General features: G+C 40.0%; 1 protein-coding gene across 2 annotated transcripts in view; it reads right to left on the minus strand.

The window, feature by feature from the left end:
- The window catches only part of USP47 (ubiquitin specific peptidase 47), a 52332-nt gene extending 40325 nt beyond the window's left edge, over positions 1–12007 (minus strand). For both annotated transcript variants that reach the window (XM_042814895.1, XM_042814894.1), the window contains exon 1: positions 11904–12007. In XM_042814895.1, the coding sequence (XP_042670829.1) occupies positions 11904–11942 (39 nt within the window). In that variant the 5' untranslated portion in view covers positions 11943–12007. The remainder of the gene's footprint in view (positions 1–11903) is intronic.
- Between the last annotated feature and the right edge of the window lie 8095 nt (positions 12008–20102).

The raw sequence follows: 20102 nt of genomic DNA on the forward strand, positions 1-20102 counted from the left end.
TGCCTTATTTGCCTCACCAAATGACCTACAAAAACCAGCCAAAATTAGACCACTGCATTTTCAGCAGGATTACACATAAGACAACATTTTCTTTTATACAGAGAAGTTCTGACATTCTACTTTTAAAGCTGTAATAATCTGAAGTTAGTTATTCTATCTAGTAACTCATCCTTACACACACCACACAGGTGTGCAAATTCAGATTTGACAGACTTTTAAAATAAAAAAGAAATTACACATTTTTCTCGCTCATTTTATCTGCTCTCAAGTAAAAGCTGTAGACATTTTAATGAAGACTTGAAGGTGAACAGAATCCCTGAAGTATGATTTGGAAGCGCCTGATTTTTAATACGAAATTCAGAGTTTATTACCCTCTGCTGAAGACTTCAGCCTTCCATTTTCACCTCTGGTTGGCCTATATGAATGGATGGCCCTTTCTTTAGCTTGAATTCTTTCTTTCAGAGACAGGCCCATCATATCTGTCACAAGGGCACACAGTTTTCCCATACACTATTCGAGTTGGGGCACGCAGTAGAGATAGAAGGGAAGGACAGGCTTCAGACATCACTTGAATCTGACAGATATATCTAAAGGATATTTATTTTAGAGGAATGCTCTTACGATGGGTTCTCAGTGATACCTGATTTCTCAGTGAAGGACTGCTGGAAGATTTTCAAGTGTTATTTCACTCCAAATGAACTCTGAATGGCAAAAAAACCACTTGCAATGTTTCACTTAACACAGCAAATACGAACTGAGCTTACAAATTGTATTATTTACACAATGCTCAGGAATTTTGCTCAGACGTCACCAAAAGCCTCCAACTCCATTGACAAATCACACAAACGTGCTAACATTCCAAAGGCAGTATTCTACACTTCTCAATTAAAATATTCACTGTGCCCCTATGAATATCCTTAATAAAAACGATCAGTTCAATTTTGTATTTTACAAAGAATCTCTTTTCAATGTTGAAGTGTACATTTCCAAGTGAACTTAAGAGAATAAATATTGTGCTACACAAAATCTTAAGCTCTGCTCTGTTTAGAATGACCCTGGAATTCACCAAACATATCTATTATGCCTCATAAAGCAGACTGGCAAGCTAATCATAGAGTTCATGCACTCTGAGCTAACGTACATGAAGGTAAATACAGAAATATTCTATTGTCATTTCTGGAAAAAAAAAAAAAAAAAAAAAAACAAAAAAACCAAAACAGTACCGAGTCCTTGGCCAAGCTAGATGCTGCCGCATGGCTATACTGCAATTCAGCGTGCCCAACAACCACAGCTTAGGGAAACAAACTGCATATGCTGCACTGCATAAGCATCTAAATAAGTGACCATTGGCAGCTACTTCTTCATCATCAACAAACTTCCATTTGTATAAAGGAGATTAAGTTCCTAAATCTGCACTTAGAAAATTTCTGACCATGTTTAAACCAGATTTGGAAAAAAAAATTGTAATAGCAAACAACAGGTCAAATATTGGTGGATATTTCAGAGAATCATCTTATTTAAGCATTTTCCTCATGGAGCTTTCAAAAATACATGGCAGATTAGCGATCTATATGAATGCCTGTCAATGAGAACAGGTAGACTGCAAGGCGCAGGACAAAAACACTGTTCTGCTAAAATAATTCAAGTTGTAATTCTGTATACACTGACAAAGGAAGCACTGTTATCAGTGGCATTCACAAGACAAACAATGGCTTTGACCATATGGATCCGTATGTGCCAAAACAATACTGAAATGCAAAACCATAGTGGTGCAAACATCGTGTTGTGACTTGCCATTTCTCATCTCTGAACTATGTTAATTAGAATTCTGTAGCATACATACTAACCTTGCAAGCATAAACCAAAAAGAAAAATATACATACATTTTTAAGCAACAGATGACAAACCCAACATTTTGACTCCTTTTCTGGAGTTTCATAAAACAATTTTCAGAGATTGGAAGTACAAGTTGGAGCCAAACTTTATGTAGACTATCTACAATGTTTCCAAGCTTCATTATTTCAAACAGATAATGACAGCATGAAGCACTAAGCAAAAATCACAAGTTTCTAGAGCTTAAATAACAGATGTGCAAAGTTTAGCTGCCAAGTGAAGTCAATGGCCTGCTGAGATTTAATATGATCACTTGTAACAAAATTCTTAAATGTCCACACTCCAAAAAGAATTGTCACAAATCACTGCAGTACAGAGGGAAGATAAAGAGACAACGGAAGACATAATGCTCACATTCACAAAATGTCTCGAATGATGAAGCCCAAAACAGCAATTCTCAAACTTCACGTCCCATCAGCAGCTTATGGCCCTACACACAGGGGAGTACTGCCTATGACATCACTACACGTGGAACTTCAGGGTATGAATTCCAAATCTGTGTAACTGCTCAGGTGCAAGTTTCCAGCAGTTACAAAGTTAAATTTTGTAGCTTAATGCACACATAAAAGTAGCCTGTTCCCATAGATTTTACTTCTAAAGTGATACTTTAGTATCACTTTAGATTTTGTGTGTAGAAGCATTCAGACATTACAATTTAACTTCCTCTTTTTCAGCCACAAGTTGCTACTGGACCAGACCCTTCAGAAGCCACAGCCATACTCCAAGAACTTCTTCACATACTCCAAAAGGTCCAATTCATTAATCTAGATACATACCAACAGCTTTGCTTTTTGCACAGAACATGATGGAGACCAAAGACCTTCGGAACACACAGCAGGAAAGGAGAGAACAATCACAGACCATAGCTGCCATATCCACTCTAACAACTCTCTTAACCTTGTACATTTTCAATTATGGATCTCAGCATTCTAACAACCCACAGCTCACTTCCCCCCTGGGCTGAAGTAGTTGTGCTCCATGCTTTTGACAGCGCAGCAAAGATCCAGCTTCTCTGCTACAGCCAGGAGAGCAGATATACGCTCCAGAAAGTGAAAAATGTGGCTCTACAACCTTTGGAATGAGCAAAGCATTGAACAAAAGTCCTCCATCCCTTTGGACACTGATGCAAATTACAAAGCTAATACAGAAAAAAAAAAAAAAAATTGACTCATGTTTGCTGTATTTTAGAAGAAAGGCACAAATTCTTTTAGGAAATAAAAGCATACTGGTTTCATTACAACAGAGCATCTCACAAACTGTTACAAAAGATACCTCTGCAGCCTAAATGGAGTTAATCAGGAAAACAAAGCATGCAGAATTCATTGCTAATGCCTAACGTAAAACTTTTTAAACATTATTTTAAAGTTCAATTCTAGTAAACACGACATCATTTTTCTGAAAGCTGGTATCATAAGTACACAACAAATCACTTCGAGCTGTTAACTAGATGTATCTTGTGTTACAGTTTCCTCTTCAGCAAAACAAAAACCCACAAAACTGATACATTCACACTTTACTAGGAACAGCAAGTAGACTGGAAAGTAAGGGGAAAAAATATTTTAACTTTAAATAATATATATATGCTTTGATTTTTGTTTAACCTCACTGTTTATCAACTTTAACACCCACCTGCTGTGCTGGATCAAAAAAGATTTCAATCAACATATCCACTCCCCACAGTTAAAGAGACTTCGAAGGTATCATGCAAGGAGATTCAATAAGAATTTACAAAACATTTCAGAAAACTGTCAGAGTCAAAATACGAGACTCCAACACACAGACTGGCCCAATCATGTCCCCCATGATGAAGTTCTACATTCAGTTTCAACCCTGTGAATGCTAGAGTTAACTATTTCACATTACACACAAATTGCTTCCCTGTTTCAACTCCAACATTTGCAGCAGTACACGCTTGGTTACACCACTTCCCTCTACTTCAATCTACAGCATTTAGGTGTGTTTTCACCTCTGAGTACTTGATAAACCCTAACTGAAACAAATTTATGCCTAAATGAGATACCTAAAATCACTGCCATTTAAAAACAATTGTGATACTCTTATACTATAATACAAACATACTGGTCTATTTTGGAAACTCACCAGGATTATTGAATTTACAATGCACTGAAAGCATTCCACAAATGCAAGGTAGCCTGAAAACTTCAAATACAACACCTCACTTGTCCAAGCAATTACAGCTCAAATAGTTGCAGCGACTGCTAGAAGCAGCAGCTGTGTTCCTGCTTGCTTATTTCTAACCCCCAGGCCCCCTTTCTTAAGCTTGCACAGCTTCTCATGCTGCTCCGTGTTAAGCTGCCTCAAGTCGCTAATCCTTCTTAAAATTAACTGCTTCTTGTTTTGTGTTTGTTTTTCTGCTGTGTCAGTGTTACTTTACAGAATGAGAGGAGCAATTCCTCCTTCTACTTTGTATGACCTGGAACATAAAAAATAGCACTACTCCAGTGATCACATTGCTTTTTTCTTCACCCAGTTTCCAGCTTGCTGTAGACAGAGGAGAACTGCTGGATATCATGGAAGAAGGCTGGAGCCACAGCTAAGAATAATGACACTGGCCAGATGATCCCCCAGAATGCCTTCCTCTAGTGGATGACTTGATGAAGACAGAAGAGAGAGGGCATGAAACTGCAGCAGAGCCACTAGATTCTCAACTGCATTGGAGAAGAGGTACATGTTTCACTCTCCTTACTGCTGCATCTGAGTCTCAGGGCAATTACTTGGTTTTCAAACACAGGAATCTTTCTGTGGTAACAAAACTTCAAAGAAGTTAGTGTTTGATACCTCAATGAAACAGAGTAGCAAGCTGGCTGTTAAAATTCACTCACTAAATGTCATTCAAAATAAATACAGTTAAGTTACTATTTCCTCTACATACTTTTAAATCTAATGCTTCCAACTTACTAAATATGCCTGAAAAAACACTATGCCTCAGAAAGAGTGTGCTGCACAACTAGCGTTCACCTTTGAGAGACTGCTTCTACTTCTGGGGGATTGCTGGGTCAACAGCAGTGTAAATAGCACTTAGAATAGTAGAAACAACAGCCAGAAAAACCTGGTATGAGGCCACAAAAATATATTTATCCTGAGCATCTGAAGGACTGGAAAGCGTATGGGGGGTATGTCTGAGGACAGCTGAATTAAGAGATAAAGGCCTCTATGTTTTCAGAGACTTGACTCTTTGTTCTCTATTTTAGAAGACTATATATGCATCTTAAGAACATCTCGAAGAACCTCTCTTACTCTTCCTCTGGTCCTTTAGTCCTTTAAACATGGTAAATTAGAGGTGATTTAGAGATTTATTCTTTCCTTAAAAATTCAACACAGCAACTGTCAAAAACAAGAAGTATGAATGTTTCTCTACACATCCTACAGGAGACATGAATGCTAACAAATGAAAAAATGAAAAGAAAATCCATGGATAACACAGAATACATTCTCAGAAATAACAGATGAAATTTTACCATTTAATCAACTAAAGCACTGGACATTTTAGGTATTTCACTTCTATTTTAAAGGTTTTCATCTCAACGAATCATATTCTTTCTTTATATGACTCTGAATCACTTAATTTCTACAGACTTTTGTACCCAGACTTATAAAATAGAAGTTTGCAGTCCTGAGACCATCTACAAAATCTGAAGATGCGTAAGTCCATGGGATCTTGTGAGATGCATCAGCAGGTCCTGAGAGAACTGGGAAATAAAGTTGCTAAGAAGCATCCATCATATTCCAGAAGTCACAGCACACTGGTGAAGCTCCCAGTGACTGGAAAAGGGGAAACATAAACCCCCACTTATGAAAAGGGAAGACTTGGTAAGCTACAATGCAGCCACTGACCAGGATTTTTTTCTGGATTTAAGAGTTGTAAATACATAAAGAAAACTGTCTGACTGAGGAAAAATGGTCTTTCAGAACAATTCTAAAGTAGATATTTTATTGCAAAAAATACTGGCAGATATACTTAAAATATAAGTTTCTGTACATTTGACATTAGAAGGCATGACTCTAAAGTTAATTTTTGTCTACCTGCTGCTGGAGATAGAAGTTGGAATAATGGATCAGCAGAAATTCCTCATGTAGTTCTCCAGCTCCACTGCACTGAATGAAGGATAGGTCAAGAAAATAAGCACCAGGAAACCTATGCACAAATTCTATCTGCTGCCATTACTGCAAAGGATTCCAGAGAGAACATGAAACATTGAAGCAGAAGCCTCCACAGAAGGTATGCAATGACAATGCACGCACAACAGAGGACCTTGTTTTTCTCATGTTTTACTAATTGATGAAAACATTTAGTTTACAAACAAGAGACTAGGTATTACTAGCAACTGTTACACTTTTTTATCTTTAATCTCAATTACTACTGATCAACAGTAACTGTGCAAACGAATAAACACATGCCTTCAATTCCTTTGACTCCTGCAGCATTGTACCAGACTTCTTTAAAAGTGCAAAACTCAAAATCAATCTCTTCTCAGATGTTATCTACAGAGGACACACAGTATATCAAGTACATTTCACATGCACACCTTACAAAACTAAAGCATTTATTGAAACAGAATTTATGCTTGAATCTTTATCTCCAAGGTGCTCTCATCACATCTTCCCAAGATGTGAAATTTCACATTCAGGTTCTGATCCAAGAAAATCTTCCTTTTGCCGTGCAACGACTTCTTCAGTCACAGACGATTGCCTTGTTAAACAGCATGGACTGTGGACCTACAGAACAATTTATCTCAGAAGAAGCATTTTGCTTAACTTAACAATGCTGAACGCTAAACTATTTTACAGAACTGATCATCTGAAAATGTATCTGCAGCCATAAAAGGAGCCTTACAGTCACATAAGTGCAGTCACAATCCTCAGACTAAGTTCAATCAAATAATTTTTACCGTTTCACTCCGTAGTTTTTTTAGAACATGGACAACATGTTCTTTCTGAAGTTATTTCAAGAACCAGTGCTAAGACCTTTTCTTTGACACAAGTGTATTACATGCCAAATATTGCAAAACATGAACAAAGAATTGCCAACAGACTGTCACAGCGCATGAAGCTGTGAATAAGTTGGATTCCATTTTATCTGGGTTTAGAAGAAAATCTGAAGACTTGGGAGTTTCCAGTTATCACATCATTAATTATGATGTACCAGCAATGTTTTGAGAATATTGTTTTTATCAAGACAAGAAAAATATAATAAAATGCTAAGGAAGCAGCTCACATGAAAGCATGCTACATGCAAAGAAATAAAAGTATAAAACATCAACTTCAAGTGTTTGCAAAAGAAATCAAAGATATTCACAAAAAAAAAGAAAAAAAAAAATCAACTATGCAACTCAATCACTCAATTTTCTAGATATAACTTCCACACAAGTTTCAGACATAAACCTCCAAATACTTATGAATACAACAAGAGTAGAGCTGTGATTGGTTATCTTGTTTCTACACATTTTATTTCTTTCTATTACTGCATTTAACACACCAGAAGTGTTTATGTTTTAACATAAACTGTTAACATACAGGAAAAAGGTTTAAAATAAGACTTTTTTATTTCAGTATTTAATTCCAACAGGACTAAGTCCTGCAGCCCAAAGTAAATAAAGTCAAAGGGTACATCTACTTCAGTACTAGTCTGCAAATTTTTATTTTAAATTAATATCAGTACATTCTGTCAGCAAATGGAACATAAGAATTACTTAAATTCCTATTTTAAAACTATGATGCTACTGCACTCATCTAAAGCCACTAGCAGGTAGGTTTTCAAAGCAGGAAAAGCAAAATTAGTGAAGTTATCTAAGAATGACAACTATAAGCATTTTAAGCAAGTGTTTGTTGTATGCTGAAGCTCTGAACTCATGGCAGCCTAGAATTTAATACAGACATATTTAGAGTACGCCCTGCATTACTTCACAGCTTAGAAAAAGTCCACTACTATTTTGAGAAACAGCATGGAACTGCAGAAAAAATTAATGACCGTACTTGCAGTGCATTTAGTAACTCTAATCAGTGATCCACAAAATACCAGAGAACACTATTCATCATGTTTAAAAATGCATTGCAGCAACAAAAAAAAATAGCGTTATGCTATTTGTCAGATTATTTAATAACAACCTTAGCTAATAACATCTACAGACTGATGTTCCAGTATCAAGTAACAACCTCTTAGGCAAAAACTTAACAGATAATCTCAACAGATAATTATCTTGATAGTCTTTCTTGTACTACATATTACGCAATAGCAAAGGGAATTAACCTGTAACTCTAGGAAGCCCAGTGGCTGAACAAAGCAGGGAAAGATCTTGCACATTACTCTCGTGCCCTGTTCACCTAGCTGCAGTATTCTCTGAGCATCATTCAGTAAACACCTGTTTGCAAGCACCAAACAACTCAGTGGACTTCTGTTCAGATTCTGTTTGCTAAATTTGACTTCCCAACTTGTTCAGTCAGTGAATGTGGGATTGTGAAAGACAAACTACGTCACACTTTACAACAAAAATAAAGCATGAGAAAGAAAGCAGAGGAAAACTGTTATGTTACACTACCTGTAACTATTTGTTCTTTGATTTTAGTACATCGAGAAATATAACAAAGGCAACATCAGCATTAGAAAGAACAACGTCCTTTCACCAAAAAAATGCCAATAACTTCCTCCGATTCCCTGTTCTTCTCATGAATAAGTTTGTGTGATATCTATCAAGAAGCATCTTCGACTTGTTCAATGCAGGAGATTAAAATGGATTAATTAGTGAACGGATGAAAAAACTCGTTAGTTAGCTGAGAGAACATACACTGCCTTTGATTAAATGGCAGCACTACAAAGCATACGTACTTATTCTGACAGGTGTACTTTGAATAGCTCATGCTGGAACTTGTTGAGAAAGTATCTGCACAACATTCAGTTAATTAGTGGCACAGACATTTCAGGAAGCTCATGGCAGAATCTACTTTTTATATTATGGCCAATTATGAGCAACTGAAAAAAGTTAAAAAATAAAAGTGGATACAATTGATTTTCAGTAAAAGTTTCTGTAAAGCGTACTTATCAGTAAAGAATTGCTTACCAGCTGTGTTGGTTATAATATTGTATTATTTGCTATTTGGGATTTATTTGTCAAATATAAGTTTCAGGTCTACTTTCTTCTCAAGCACTGGAAGCCACACAAGTGTTTTTCCCTCCTAATAGCACCCCTTATTTCCAAATTGATCCTACTGATAATTCCCTGCCTCCCTGGATAAGATTTCATTGACCAGGGCAAAAAATTAACTCCTAATAACAAAAGAATTCTTCAAGACTGTCTAGCATTTACTAGGGTGAGCAGTGTCCTTATGTGACCCAATGACTTCTGTTTTACTTGGTATAAACGAACACTAAATTGAATCTTCTCCGCAGATACAATTCTCTCTTCTCAGAAGAAAGGGAATTAAGAATTGCAAGGAAAGGGAGTGAGAACCACTTCACACAGAATGTGAATACTCATTCCCCCATTGTTAAGGAATCATTACTCACACAAGCAATGAAACAGTTGGGAAAGTATCAGGCAGTGAGGAGTAAGAAAGCAATAATTAGCTTACTAAATACTTACATAGCCTGGACAAAAATCCCTAAATACAGCCCAAATACTGAACAATTAACTGCTTTAGTACACATCCTCCAAATAAAAAAAAACATGCAATACATGCAGTTCAAAAAACAGCAATCTGCACTTCTGTAAGCACTTATAAACAACCTAATACATATCTTACTGTTCTGACAGCAAAGACTTAACATTGATGTGTCCTAGTGTTATATTTACGGTGACCTCAAATAAGCCTGTAGACAAGAACCAAAACCCTTTTCCTGTCATTTGATTAGTCATTCCTCAGACTGGCCTAAAACAAATGTTATTTTTTTTACTCCTTAATTACTGGAATGCAAAGGCAAAAATATGGCTGCACAGTCATCCTTTAGCAGATGCTGGTTCATATCTCAGTTTAATCTTTGAAACCAGTTAAGACAGACAGCTATCTAAGTGATAATTACTCTGATCTTTAGGAAAGGGAAAAAAAAAACAAAACAAAAAAAAAGAAAAAAAAAACAATGAACAGTAATCCTTCATTCATCCCCAAAGGGCAGAACTGAAGGTCTAGAAGACCTGCTTTGTCTCCAGCCACTGCTAGCAACTTATTAATATTTAAAAGATGGATGAGAACAAGACCTGCAGAGTTCTGTTTACTTGTAACTCAGTACTCTCAACAGTGAAACTATTAATGAATCTCAGACTTAACAGGAATGCTGTAGCATAATATTCATTAAGCTTCTATCACTGAAATGAATATAAAATATCCTGAAAAACATTGGACAAGTTGAAGATAAATTTCTATGATATATAATCAGATGAGCTTAACACTTGATCTTTCTCCTCAATTTGACTTGTGTCCCCACAGAAAGTTTGATCAGCTTCTACAGATTCCAACATCTCGAAGAACTGATGCTGTTCCATTTCATTTATTTACAAAAGGCATAGGACTACAATAAAGAACTTGAGAAAACTCACTGAGAAAAAAGTAGCTCGCAATAACGTTGCCTATGTAAAAAGCTCATAGATTTCATACCATATGCTTAACATAACCACATCTACAATCACACATTTTAAGTATTTATCTTCCTTTATCCACACTTTTGCTCTATACAGATAGAAGTGCATGCAAAACCCCAGACCAATGAGTTGGTTAAAAATACACAGCTGAATCATACATACAGTCTGAATACAACTTTAAAGCCAAGTGATACTATTAATACATATAAGAATTTAGCTCAGGCTGTTTCTTTATATTAATCAACTTGACTCTTCCAGTTAGTATAAGTACAACAAGGTTTCTCCTTCATTTCTGTACCAAAATGAAAGAAGTTACCTTCATTCCTCCTTATCTGTACAATTCTACACCCACAATTTGCTTCTAAAATTCAGTATTTAATTTAGTTAAACAGTTGTGCTCACGGATACCACTTCATTTTCCTGAAGCCTACAAACCTGCAGTCCCTGCCTCACAAGCCTTCCCAGGCCAGTGACATCTGATGAAAAACAACAAGAAATGTTTGCATAACTAAGCAAAAGTAAAACAGAAAAAGTTGAATGTGCAAGGGTACCTGCTCAGGAAATCAAGTTTCTGCCACCACTGCTCTAAGCGCTCCCCAACGTGGCCCACAGCTCTACAGGCTCCTTTTTCTGAACAGTATCTCTCAGGCTTGACACGTGTCATTTGCCTATCGCTGCAGGACAGAGGCTTCGCCTTCCTCACACAGCCTCTTATCATCAGCCTATGGCTGAAAACAAGCCTTCTCCCTTCCTCCCCGCACCAAGGAAGAGACGAACAGCCCACTGTATATTTACTCGACCTACTGCTGAGTCGACCCACGTTTTCCGCGCTGCCCGCCGTCGGCAAAGCGCTGCTGCCCGCACAGCTCCGTACCTGAGCGGACCACACGGCGCCAACCGGGCGGAGACACTCCCTGGCTGCCATTTCGCAGCCGCCCGGGGGCTGCCCCGCACGCCAGGGCCCCGCTCTTCCCACCCCTCCGCCAGCTGCCGGCCCTCACCGCACTCCCCGCCGGCCCCAGCAAGGACAGCTCCGCACCGGCCTCCCATCCCCGCGAGCGGCCCCAGCTGAGCGCGGTCGCCGCCGTCCCGCCCGGCCCCAAAGGCGGCCGCCACGCAGCTCAGCCTCCCCCCGCGTGCCATGACACAGACAGGTGCAATTCCCCGGCCGGCCCCGCGGCCTGGCACAGCCCCGGCCTCTCCCCAAGCCCTCCTCCCCCAGTCCGTCGGCCTCAGCCCTCGGAGCCCCGCGGTCGAAGGGCCTCCCGCCTCCTCACAAAGACGCGCCACCCCACCCCCCCGCCCCACACGGAGACGACCAGGCCGAGCCTGCCCGCCGCCAGCCTCGGCACCTCCCGCAGCCGCCGGGCCACCGCCACCCCTTCGTGTGTCGCCCGGCCCGCGCTCCCCTCGCCTCACCTCCTTGGGGACGAGCTGGTTCTCCTCGCTGGGCACCATGGCCGGTGGCGCGGCGCTGGGCCCGCGGCAGGCAGAGCCGAGCGTCGTCGCCGTCGTCAGCAGCAGGAGGCGGAGAGACGCCGCCGGCTCATCCTCCTCCGCCGCCACCCCAGCCGACGAAGGCTTCCACCCCCTCCGCCAGCGCCAATCAATGAGAAAACGGCCGACGTCCGCGCTCTCGCGAGAGTTGGAAAGCCCGGCCTCAGCCCACAGAGGCCCGGGCGGGTCACAGCGGTGGTGTGGGCGTGTCGGCGGGGTTTGCCGCCTGGCTGGGTGGCGGTTTCACGTGGCTGTGTTCATGCAGTCTCAGTAATGAGTCCGGGGTTCGCCCTGTGGCAGTGCACAACCTCCACGGGAAACCGAAGGGCAGAGCCCGCCCCGAGCTCCCCCTGCGCTCGGAGACCTCGCAGTCCTCTCTGTCCGTTGGGGCGAGAAGGGAAAATATCGTGTGCGAGGAAGCCGCCGTCTTTCCTTTCTCAGCTCCGCTCGCTTTGGGGGCGGGTGTTTATTGCTCTTCCCAGTCTTTCAGCGCACGCGAGAAAGTAGCAAAGGATTAAGCCGTGCCGGAAGGACGGGCAGCTGTGCGTTGCCCGGCTTCACACCTTGTGGCAGGGGATCGGTAACGGCTGCGAGGGGATCCTCGCGCCCTCCGTGAGGGAGAGGCCCCGACCATTGGGCGGGAGCTTCTGGCGCCGCGCGTGCCCTTTCACTCGCAGTAATAATGGGGGCCGGGCAGGCAGGAAGAGGCTGTGCCGGCTGTGCGCTGCCTTTTAGTCAAGATTGTCGCTTCATTTTACTTTTTCTTGTATACTTTTGGGGTAATTTGCCTGTTCAATGTGCGAATTGAAAAAGGAGCCAGCTAGGTTTGTCCCCAGAAATGCAGTGTACTTTTAGTGGTGAAGTCACGCTGTGGATACCTGAAGCGTGTTCACTTCGGCGTAGAGTGTGTAAATTGAGGGATAGCATTCCATTTTCAAATGGAGTATTTCTGTGGCATCAGTTAATTGTTGCACTCAGGTATCAGTTTTTCCGCCTTAGGCACTCAGAAAATCAAATACTAATCCATAGAATTACAGAAATGCATATTGCTAGGAGCATAATCGTTCAGTCTGCTTGACTGTGAAAAACACTTCAGTTTGCTAATGAAGAATAGCCAACCTGATGGATGGACTAACTTTGTGGAAATACTTTTCTCATTATTTTAGTGTCCCCTTGTGGAAAAGTATAGAATTGAGGATACTTTTGGGATTTGTATCCAATAAACTTTTTGAACAGTGCCTCATAATTTCTCTGAACAGCATTTTTATTTTCATCTTGCCAATTTGCGGTAGTAGATGCCCCACCTCATAGTTTTTATAAATAACATTCCTGGAAATCAGCACAAAAATCCCTTTGAAAATAGCATAAAACAGTTTTTCAGCATGTTCTTGAAGTATCCTTGATCGCATGACTTTACAGGGCCAACTTTATACAGTAGAGGTCAGTAGGACCTCTGGGAGTGCCACTCCTGCCTTCTGGGTTAAAACATTTAGCACTTTGCAGCCTCTCATCTCCTTGAGACACCTGAGCACTAATAAGATGAAATCAGGTACCAGTACAAGAACATGTGAATCCCTTGCTTTTAAGGATACCCAGTGTTAGCACAGGGTTGCATAGGCAGGGCTGCCCTTTACAAGTGGTGAAAAACATGGAATAGGTGTGTGGGGTTTTTTTTGTTTGTTTGTTTGTTTTGTAGGAAAGTTTAGAATTAATGCAATCCTATCTTTTGGAGAATAATAGTTGTTTTTTTTTTTAATTAATATTTGCTCTATTGCTGATTAGTTTTTTTTAGCTTTTTTGGGGGGGGACGGGGAAGGATTTTTGTAAGGATCTCAGTGGGTGAAAAAGTTAGAATTGCTAAAAAAAAAAAAAAAAAAAAAAGAAAAGGTAGAGTTTATCAACAGCTGTCAGTATCTGGAGAAGCACTGCCTTCTGGTCATCTTCTATTGTCCAGTGGTATCCAGAGATCCGTGTTATTAGCAAGCAACATGGGATGAAGAGCCAGAATAGAGACAAGCTTCCAACAGAAGGTGATAAAATCATCAGAGCACTGACTGGGTGACACCAGCAATGGTATGTGACCGTGAGTGATGAGGCTGCTGTTACTTTTTTGTCTGTAAATGCCTCTTTTCTTTAAGGGACCAAAACTTCTAGAGTTTTTTTTATTTGTTTGTTTGTTTTTCTTGAAGCATTGTGATCTTACAGGGTTTTTTCTTACACTTTGAGTTTAACAATGGGTAAAGCCATGGGTCTCAGTGAGCACAGAGGAAGTATATTGATCTATTGGGATAAAGTATTAATAATCACAAATGTGTCTAAAAATGTGTAATCACAAATGTGTAGAAGTTTTTGTTTTATAAAGAAATACTATTAGATTCCATTGCCAGCCTTTAAAACTGTACCCAAAACTGTAGCTAGTGCAGGATGTGTACATGAAACATCTTCAACTTCTGTTGAAGATACTTCTGTACATCTTCAACAAAGAAATAATCTCCAGTTAATAATTAAATCTTGAGGAGCTTTTGTAATTTGATTATGTTTCAGTATCTAAACGCTTTACATGAGCTTTATTAAGAGAGATCTTCATAATTCAAGCTTCCTGAAGAGAATCCTAGCCTTTTAGACTGTTTTAACATGATAAACATGTAACTATTCTTTAGTACAAAAGAAAAAATTGTTATCTCTAAACAGAAATGCTAAACATGATGCTAGATTTGTGATTGTGTTTGAATTACTTAGGTTATCTCTTGTCAAACTATTGTTCAGAGATGTATTAGTGGGAGTCACAGGTGTTGAAGAGTCAGATTTCAGTTAGTGACATTTTACTAGTTTTAATCAACACAGTACTGTAGTGCAAATACTGAGTAGTGCAAATACTGCCTGAAGGAGTGATGGAGCAGCTGGTAGGAAGGTAGGGCCAACCCAGGGGAGCTCAGCTGCATGCAGTGCATCTGAGTGACTGGAAGGAATGGGGTCATGATCCACACCTTCCCAGACCTCATTTGAGGGTTGGCAGTGGAGGGCGAGGGTATCTCTTGTTGGAAATCCCTGCTTACTCTGGGCCTTCCTGAGATAAGTAGCTTGCTTCCTTTGTTTTTGCATCTGTGGTTGCTGCATTTGGGCTCATTCTCATTTGCTCTAGACAAAGACTTTGCTACCCTGCTGTTGTAATGGTACTTTTCATTCCATTATAGCATTACAAGTACTGATCACACTAATGCATATATTGTATTAGTTGGATTATAGTTATGTTAGATGGTAGGCCTTCATTATAAGTGATGATGAATTTTTAAATTAGGCTGTGAGAACTGGCTGGTTCCCCCTTCCACAGCCTCTTTAATGATTGCTTTAATCATCTGTATGTAAGAAATTGCTCCTGTATCTAGCAATTAACGAGTAATGAAGAGAATTTTAAAAACTAAATGGAAGGAGTATTGTCCATTTACTCTTTGACATGCCCAGCTATGTGCCAAAAAGTCTGGGGGTGTAAAACCTTAAGAAAGTAAGTAGGAACTGATACTGTCTTTACCAAAATAGTGTTATTGTGCCCTTTTCAGGTAGAAAGTCCATGTAAAGAGGGTTGTGTAAGTTATCATTGATTTGGGGTGTTTGCTCTGAAATGCTTCGGTTTCTGTTTGAATTTCAAATAGGCTGTTTGTGAAAGATCACTTCCTGTTTGGGGGCTTGATGGCCTTATCTATGGCTTTCCTCAGTACTCTGTTAAAAACAAACAATAAAGCGAACAAGCAAAGAAGTGAACCAAAGTTTGTAAACATTAGCAAGTTGCTCACGAATATCAGAATGACCTATAGGTATTTGCTGGCACTAGTGATACATCTAATGCTGATGCAGTGTTCTCTTACACCTCACCTGCAGTGTCAGCACTTCATGGGAGGCTAGCAGAAAGCCTCTCTCCCTTTCAGACTTTCGCAAGTCTAGCGATGGAAAGATGTGCGAAAGTTCCAGATATCACAATCTGGCTGTTTATTGCTCTGCTGACTGCTTTGTGGTTTGAGCCTTGAATAAATTTCCCGAACAAAGTTCTGAGGTATTTCTTTGGAAGTCTTTGGACCATTGTTTTGCCTTCAGACTGCCCTATTCAGTGCTTTTAATTGGGGGAGAAAAATAGAAGTAAAATTGGATGTTGCTTGTATGAATGAGGGAATGGAGGAGAACAGGTAGAAGTAAAAAAAGTAAAGAAGAAATAGTTCAGATTTTTTTTGTATCTTTTAGAGGTGTTTTTACTGAATTTCCATTTCTTTGATCCTAGCTCTCTAAATCAAAGCAAGCCAGGAGGAGGCTAAAGGGCAAAGTTTTTTGTAAAGGGCGTGCTGACTGCACTTGAACCTCTTCTGTTGTTAGAATGAGGCTTTTATATTTTAGTATTTTTTTTTAATTGTTGCTATTTTTTTTTCAATATTTTGAGACTCGAGGTGGATTTAAAGTAGATATAAAGTGTCTTCAAATAATTTCATATGGTCTTTAGTCTCGCCTACCTAAGGAAACGTATAAAGAATTTTAACAAATAACATCTATTTTCTAAGATTTGAGAATGCTGTGGAAAATACGAAGTTCAAAAGGGAGAAAGAAGGGAAGATGGTTTTATGTGTCTAGGAAGTGAGTAGGCAAGTAGCTTTTTAAAGTTAAACTGCACAACATTTAAGAAAAGACATTCAGTTTTAAGTTCAGTACTAAATATTATATTGTGCTGTTCTTAAACAGTGTTTTCTTCTTTAGTCTGTATAAGCATGCATCTGCTTTTGTCCTCTGACACTAATTCATGCCAAGACTTAATAAAACTAGTAGGGGATGGTTTTAATTAATTATTAATCAGAATACAACGCACGTTGACATTTTGTTAAAGATTATCTTCTTTTTCTGGTTTCAAGACACTGAGTTTTCAGATACTAGGTTAGGATATTAATTTTCTTTTCCATGATAGCATTAATCTTATTTGTGAATTCCCAAATGAGTTTGAAATAGCAGTTGCAAAGAGAAGTAGAAATCCGCAGAGAATTTTGCAGGACCATCGATTCCTTTATTAATGCTGGATTTTTTTTATCAGCATGACCTTTCAACATGACCTATGTGCTTAAAGCTACGGAATACTTCTGAACATTCTCGATCAGAAGCAAACACAGTTCCAGAGTATTTGACCTCTTGATGCGCTTGTGAAAACCTTCCTGGTGTTACTGGCAGTAAACCACATGCAATAGTAGGATGATTTTCCCCTTCAGACTTTGGGAACAGGTGTAACCTGGAATCATGTAGCATTCGAGGGATCCAACAAATCTTGCACTGACTTAGGCTTGTGGCCAGCTCTTCTGTCTCAAATGTGCAGTAGAGAGGAAATCTGTGGTCTATTTAAATGTACGAGACAGAGATACTGAATACATCCTTTCTGGAATCTGGGCTGGTATGGTATTGAGCCTGCATCTATAGCCATAGAGGAGAAGGCGTCTCTCTGCACAGCAACGTAACAAAGGCGTATGCATGAAAAGGAGAGTTGCATTGAATGCATACCACGATGGTAATGTCAGTCACTGAAATGGTTCAGTTATGTCAGAGGCTTAAAAAAAAGCTCAGTGACATAGGCAGTGTATTTTAAAACATTGAATTAACGCTTGTTGCACATGAGTCACCGTGGAAGCGCAGAGGCTGCACTAAATAGTACAACGTAATATGCAAAAATAAGTAGCTTAGCTTTACGTGGAGCCTCCCTCTGTGGATGCTCAAAGTATTTATACCTGCCCTTGGGCCCAGGAGAGTTGAATAGTTCAGGTTTGATTTAGGGGTTTCTAGTGATCCCTCAGTCTAATTCTGGTGATGTTTAATATTACTGGCAAGTGCTAATTATACTAGTTACAGCTCTTTGGGCAATGCTCAGTGAGCATGCTTTTCTCATCCAGGACTGAAGATCTAGGTGGCTTCTGCCTGGTTGAAACACTTTCTTTACCCTTTGATTGCGAGGTTCTATGGCTAGCAGTGTGCAGCACTAGCTCACAGCTGTGTGGGCTGGGTGTGGAAAGAAACTTTGTGTTCTGCTGAGTTGTCTTATAACTGATACAGTATTGCAGGGAGTGAGATCAAGGCTCCTTGCAGGGCTCCTTCCTGTCCCATCAGAGGGGGACCTGTTTCTGTGGCTCTGTGTCTTTTTGCAGAGTAAATATCAAATCTATGCAGCTGGAGCATCTTGCAGTGTGTCCCTACTGCAGCTATTGTGTTGTACATGCACAGCTGTTGGGAGACTTGGTCTGAAGCCTGTGGTTTGCTCTGTTCCTTCCAGCTCAGCCTTGTCCTTGTTTTACAGTAGGCTGACCCTTGAATGCCTTCAGTTTTCTGGGGCTTTAAGGCCTGTCTGTTTCTGTTGTGGGGTTGGTGAACTTTCTTGCGTGAGTTAAAGTAGCTTTACCTTTGGCAACAGCAGAGGGAGCTGCCAGGGGTCTTGCATAGTGTTTAAAATGTCAGCTGCCTGTTATGAGCGCCTGCCAGGACTACAGCTCTGGCAGGGTCAGTGTTAGTGTGGACACAGCATGAGTCAGACTGGACAGGAACTTGTGTACAGAGTATCCTGAGACTGGTAAAACACCTTTTGAAATTTCCCACCAAGTTATCTCCTGTGTTGCTCAGATAATATGTGAGGAAACACTGCTGACTCTTGACTCAGCCAGAATCACAGGCTGTTCTGCATTCGGACTTGAATGGAAGTAGTGTGTCAGTGTGGGGTCTAAGTTCGTAAAATAGTGCTGTGGATCTGGTAGTTTTTCTAAGTGAAAGGTTAAAGCTAAGTGATAGGCAGTGAGTCTTAAGAATGTAGTTTCTTAAAAACCATCTCATGGAATCACAGAATCTCAGGGATTGGAAGAGACCTCGAAAGATCATCTAGTCCAATTCCACTGCTGTAGCAGAAGCATCTAGGTTAGGTCACACAGGAGCACATCTTCACATAGGTCTTCAATGTTTTTATTGATCTTTTCTTTTAAATGCATAATAAGTCTGCTGGGCTGATGGTTTATGTGGGAAGACAATAGAAAAAGGTACCTACTGTCCATCACTGCTTTTGTAAGATGCTGCCTTTGGAGAGCAGGTATGTTTCGTCAACATTTGGATCAGTTTGGCTGTAGAACTTACTTTAATTACATACATGTTTATGCTCATTCAGATCTCTGATTTGCTGATAGCACAGGATGTAAATTTTCTATACTGTTACTTCTTTGCAATTAATTGTGACAACTGGTGTAACTTAGGTGCATGCCCACTTGCATTTCACCTTTAATTTATGCCAGGTTTGTTAGTTGAGCCTGATAGATAGAAAAAAATCCCAAGTTTGGAGTAGTTCCAAATCCATTCATGGGACCTGACCCTTCAGCAGAGGGTTCTTTTACACAACAGTGTTAAAGGAAGAGAGCTCCCTGGCATTTTGTTTGGGGAGTAATGTGGTGTGCATCTGCAGAATTCAGGGATGTGTGAATTGGGATGATCTATGCCAGACTAACTGATGCAGTAGTTGCCACAGGTTTTTCTTATGAAATGAATCTATGCCCTTCCAGACAAAGGAAGTGTGCATCTTTCATGCCCTTAGCAGATAGGCGGTTTTTGTACTCCTTTTAGTGATGGAAGACTTACACAAAGCTGACTAAATCAGTTTTAAAATATTAAAAGATGTATAGAATTGCATTATTGGTACTGCCAGTGACAGAAATATTGGAAATAAAATTCCAGATATGCTGGTAGACAGTACTATTGTCAGCAAAAGAGTGAGTCAAAAACATACATGGGCGTGTTGATGTTCTAGTTTTACTATCAAGGAAAACTTGTGTGAGCTGTAATGTCCAGATTTTGTTCTGTATCCAAGATGTGGGATGTATTGTGCTCGACTTTGCCAAAGACAGGCTGAAACTGTGACTTTTTTTAATCTCCCTGTATTCCCATGTTATTCATGCTTATGTCTGAGTTTACTTAGGATTGTGTTATTATAGTTTGTTTCAGGATTGAAGAGGCTAATGAAGCTTGAACTACCTCATGAAGACACTCATATTCTTGTCAGCCTTGAGGTTCTTGTCATTGTCTGCAATCACAAGTCAGAGAGCTGAAATAAGATTAAACAAATTTTGCAGTTTC

Source organism: Centrocercus urophasianus, unplaced genomic scaffold (assembly GCF_019232065.1).
Source record: "Centrocercus urophasianus isolate 14NV4802_14NV808 unplaced genomic scaffold, USGS_Curo_1.0 seq_14, whole genome shotgun sequence".
NCBI classification, from domain to species: domain Eukaryota; kingdom Metazoa; phylum Chordata; class Aves; order Galliformes; family Phasianidae; genus Centrocercus; species Centrocercus urophasianus.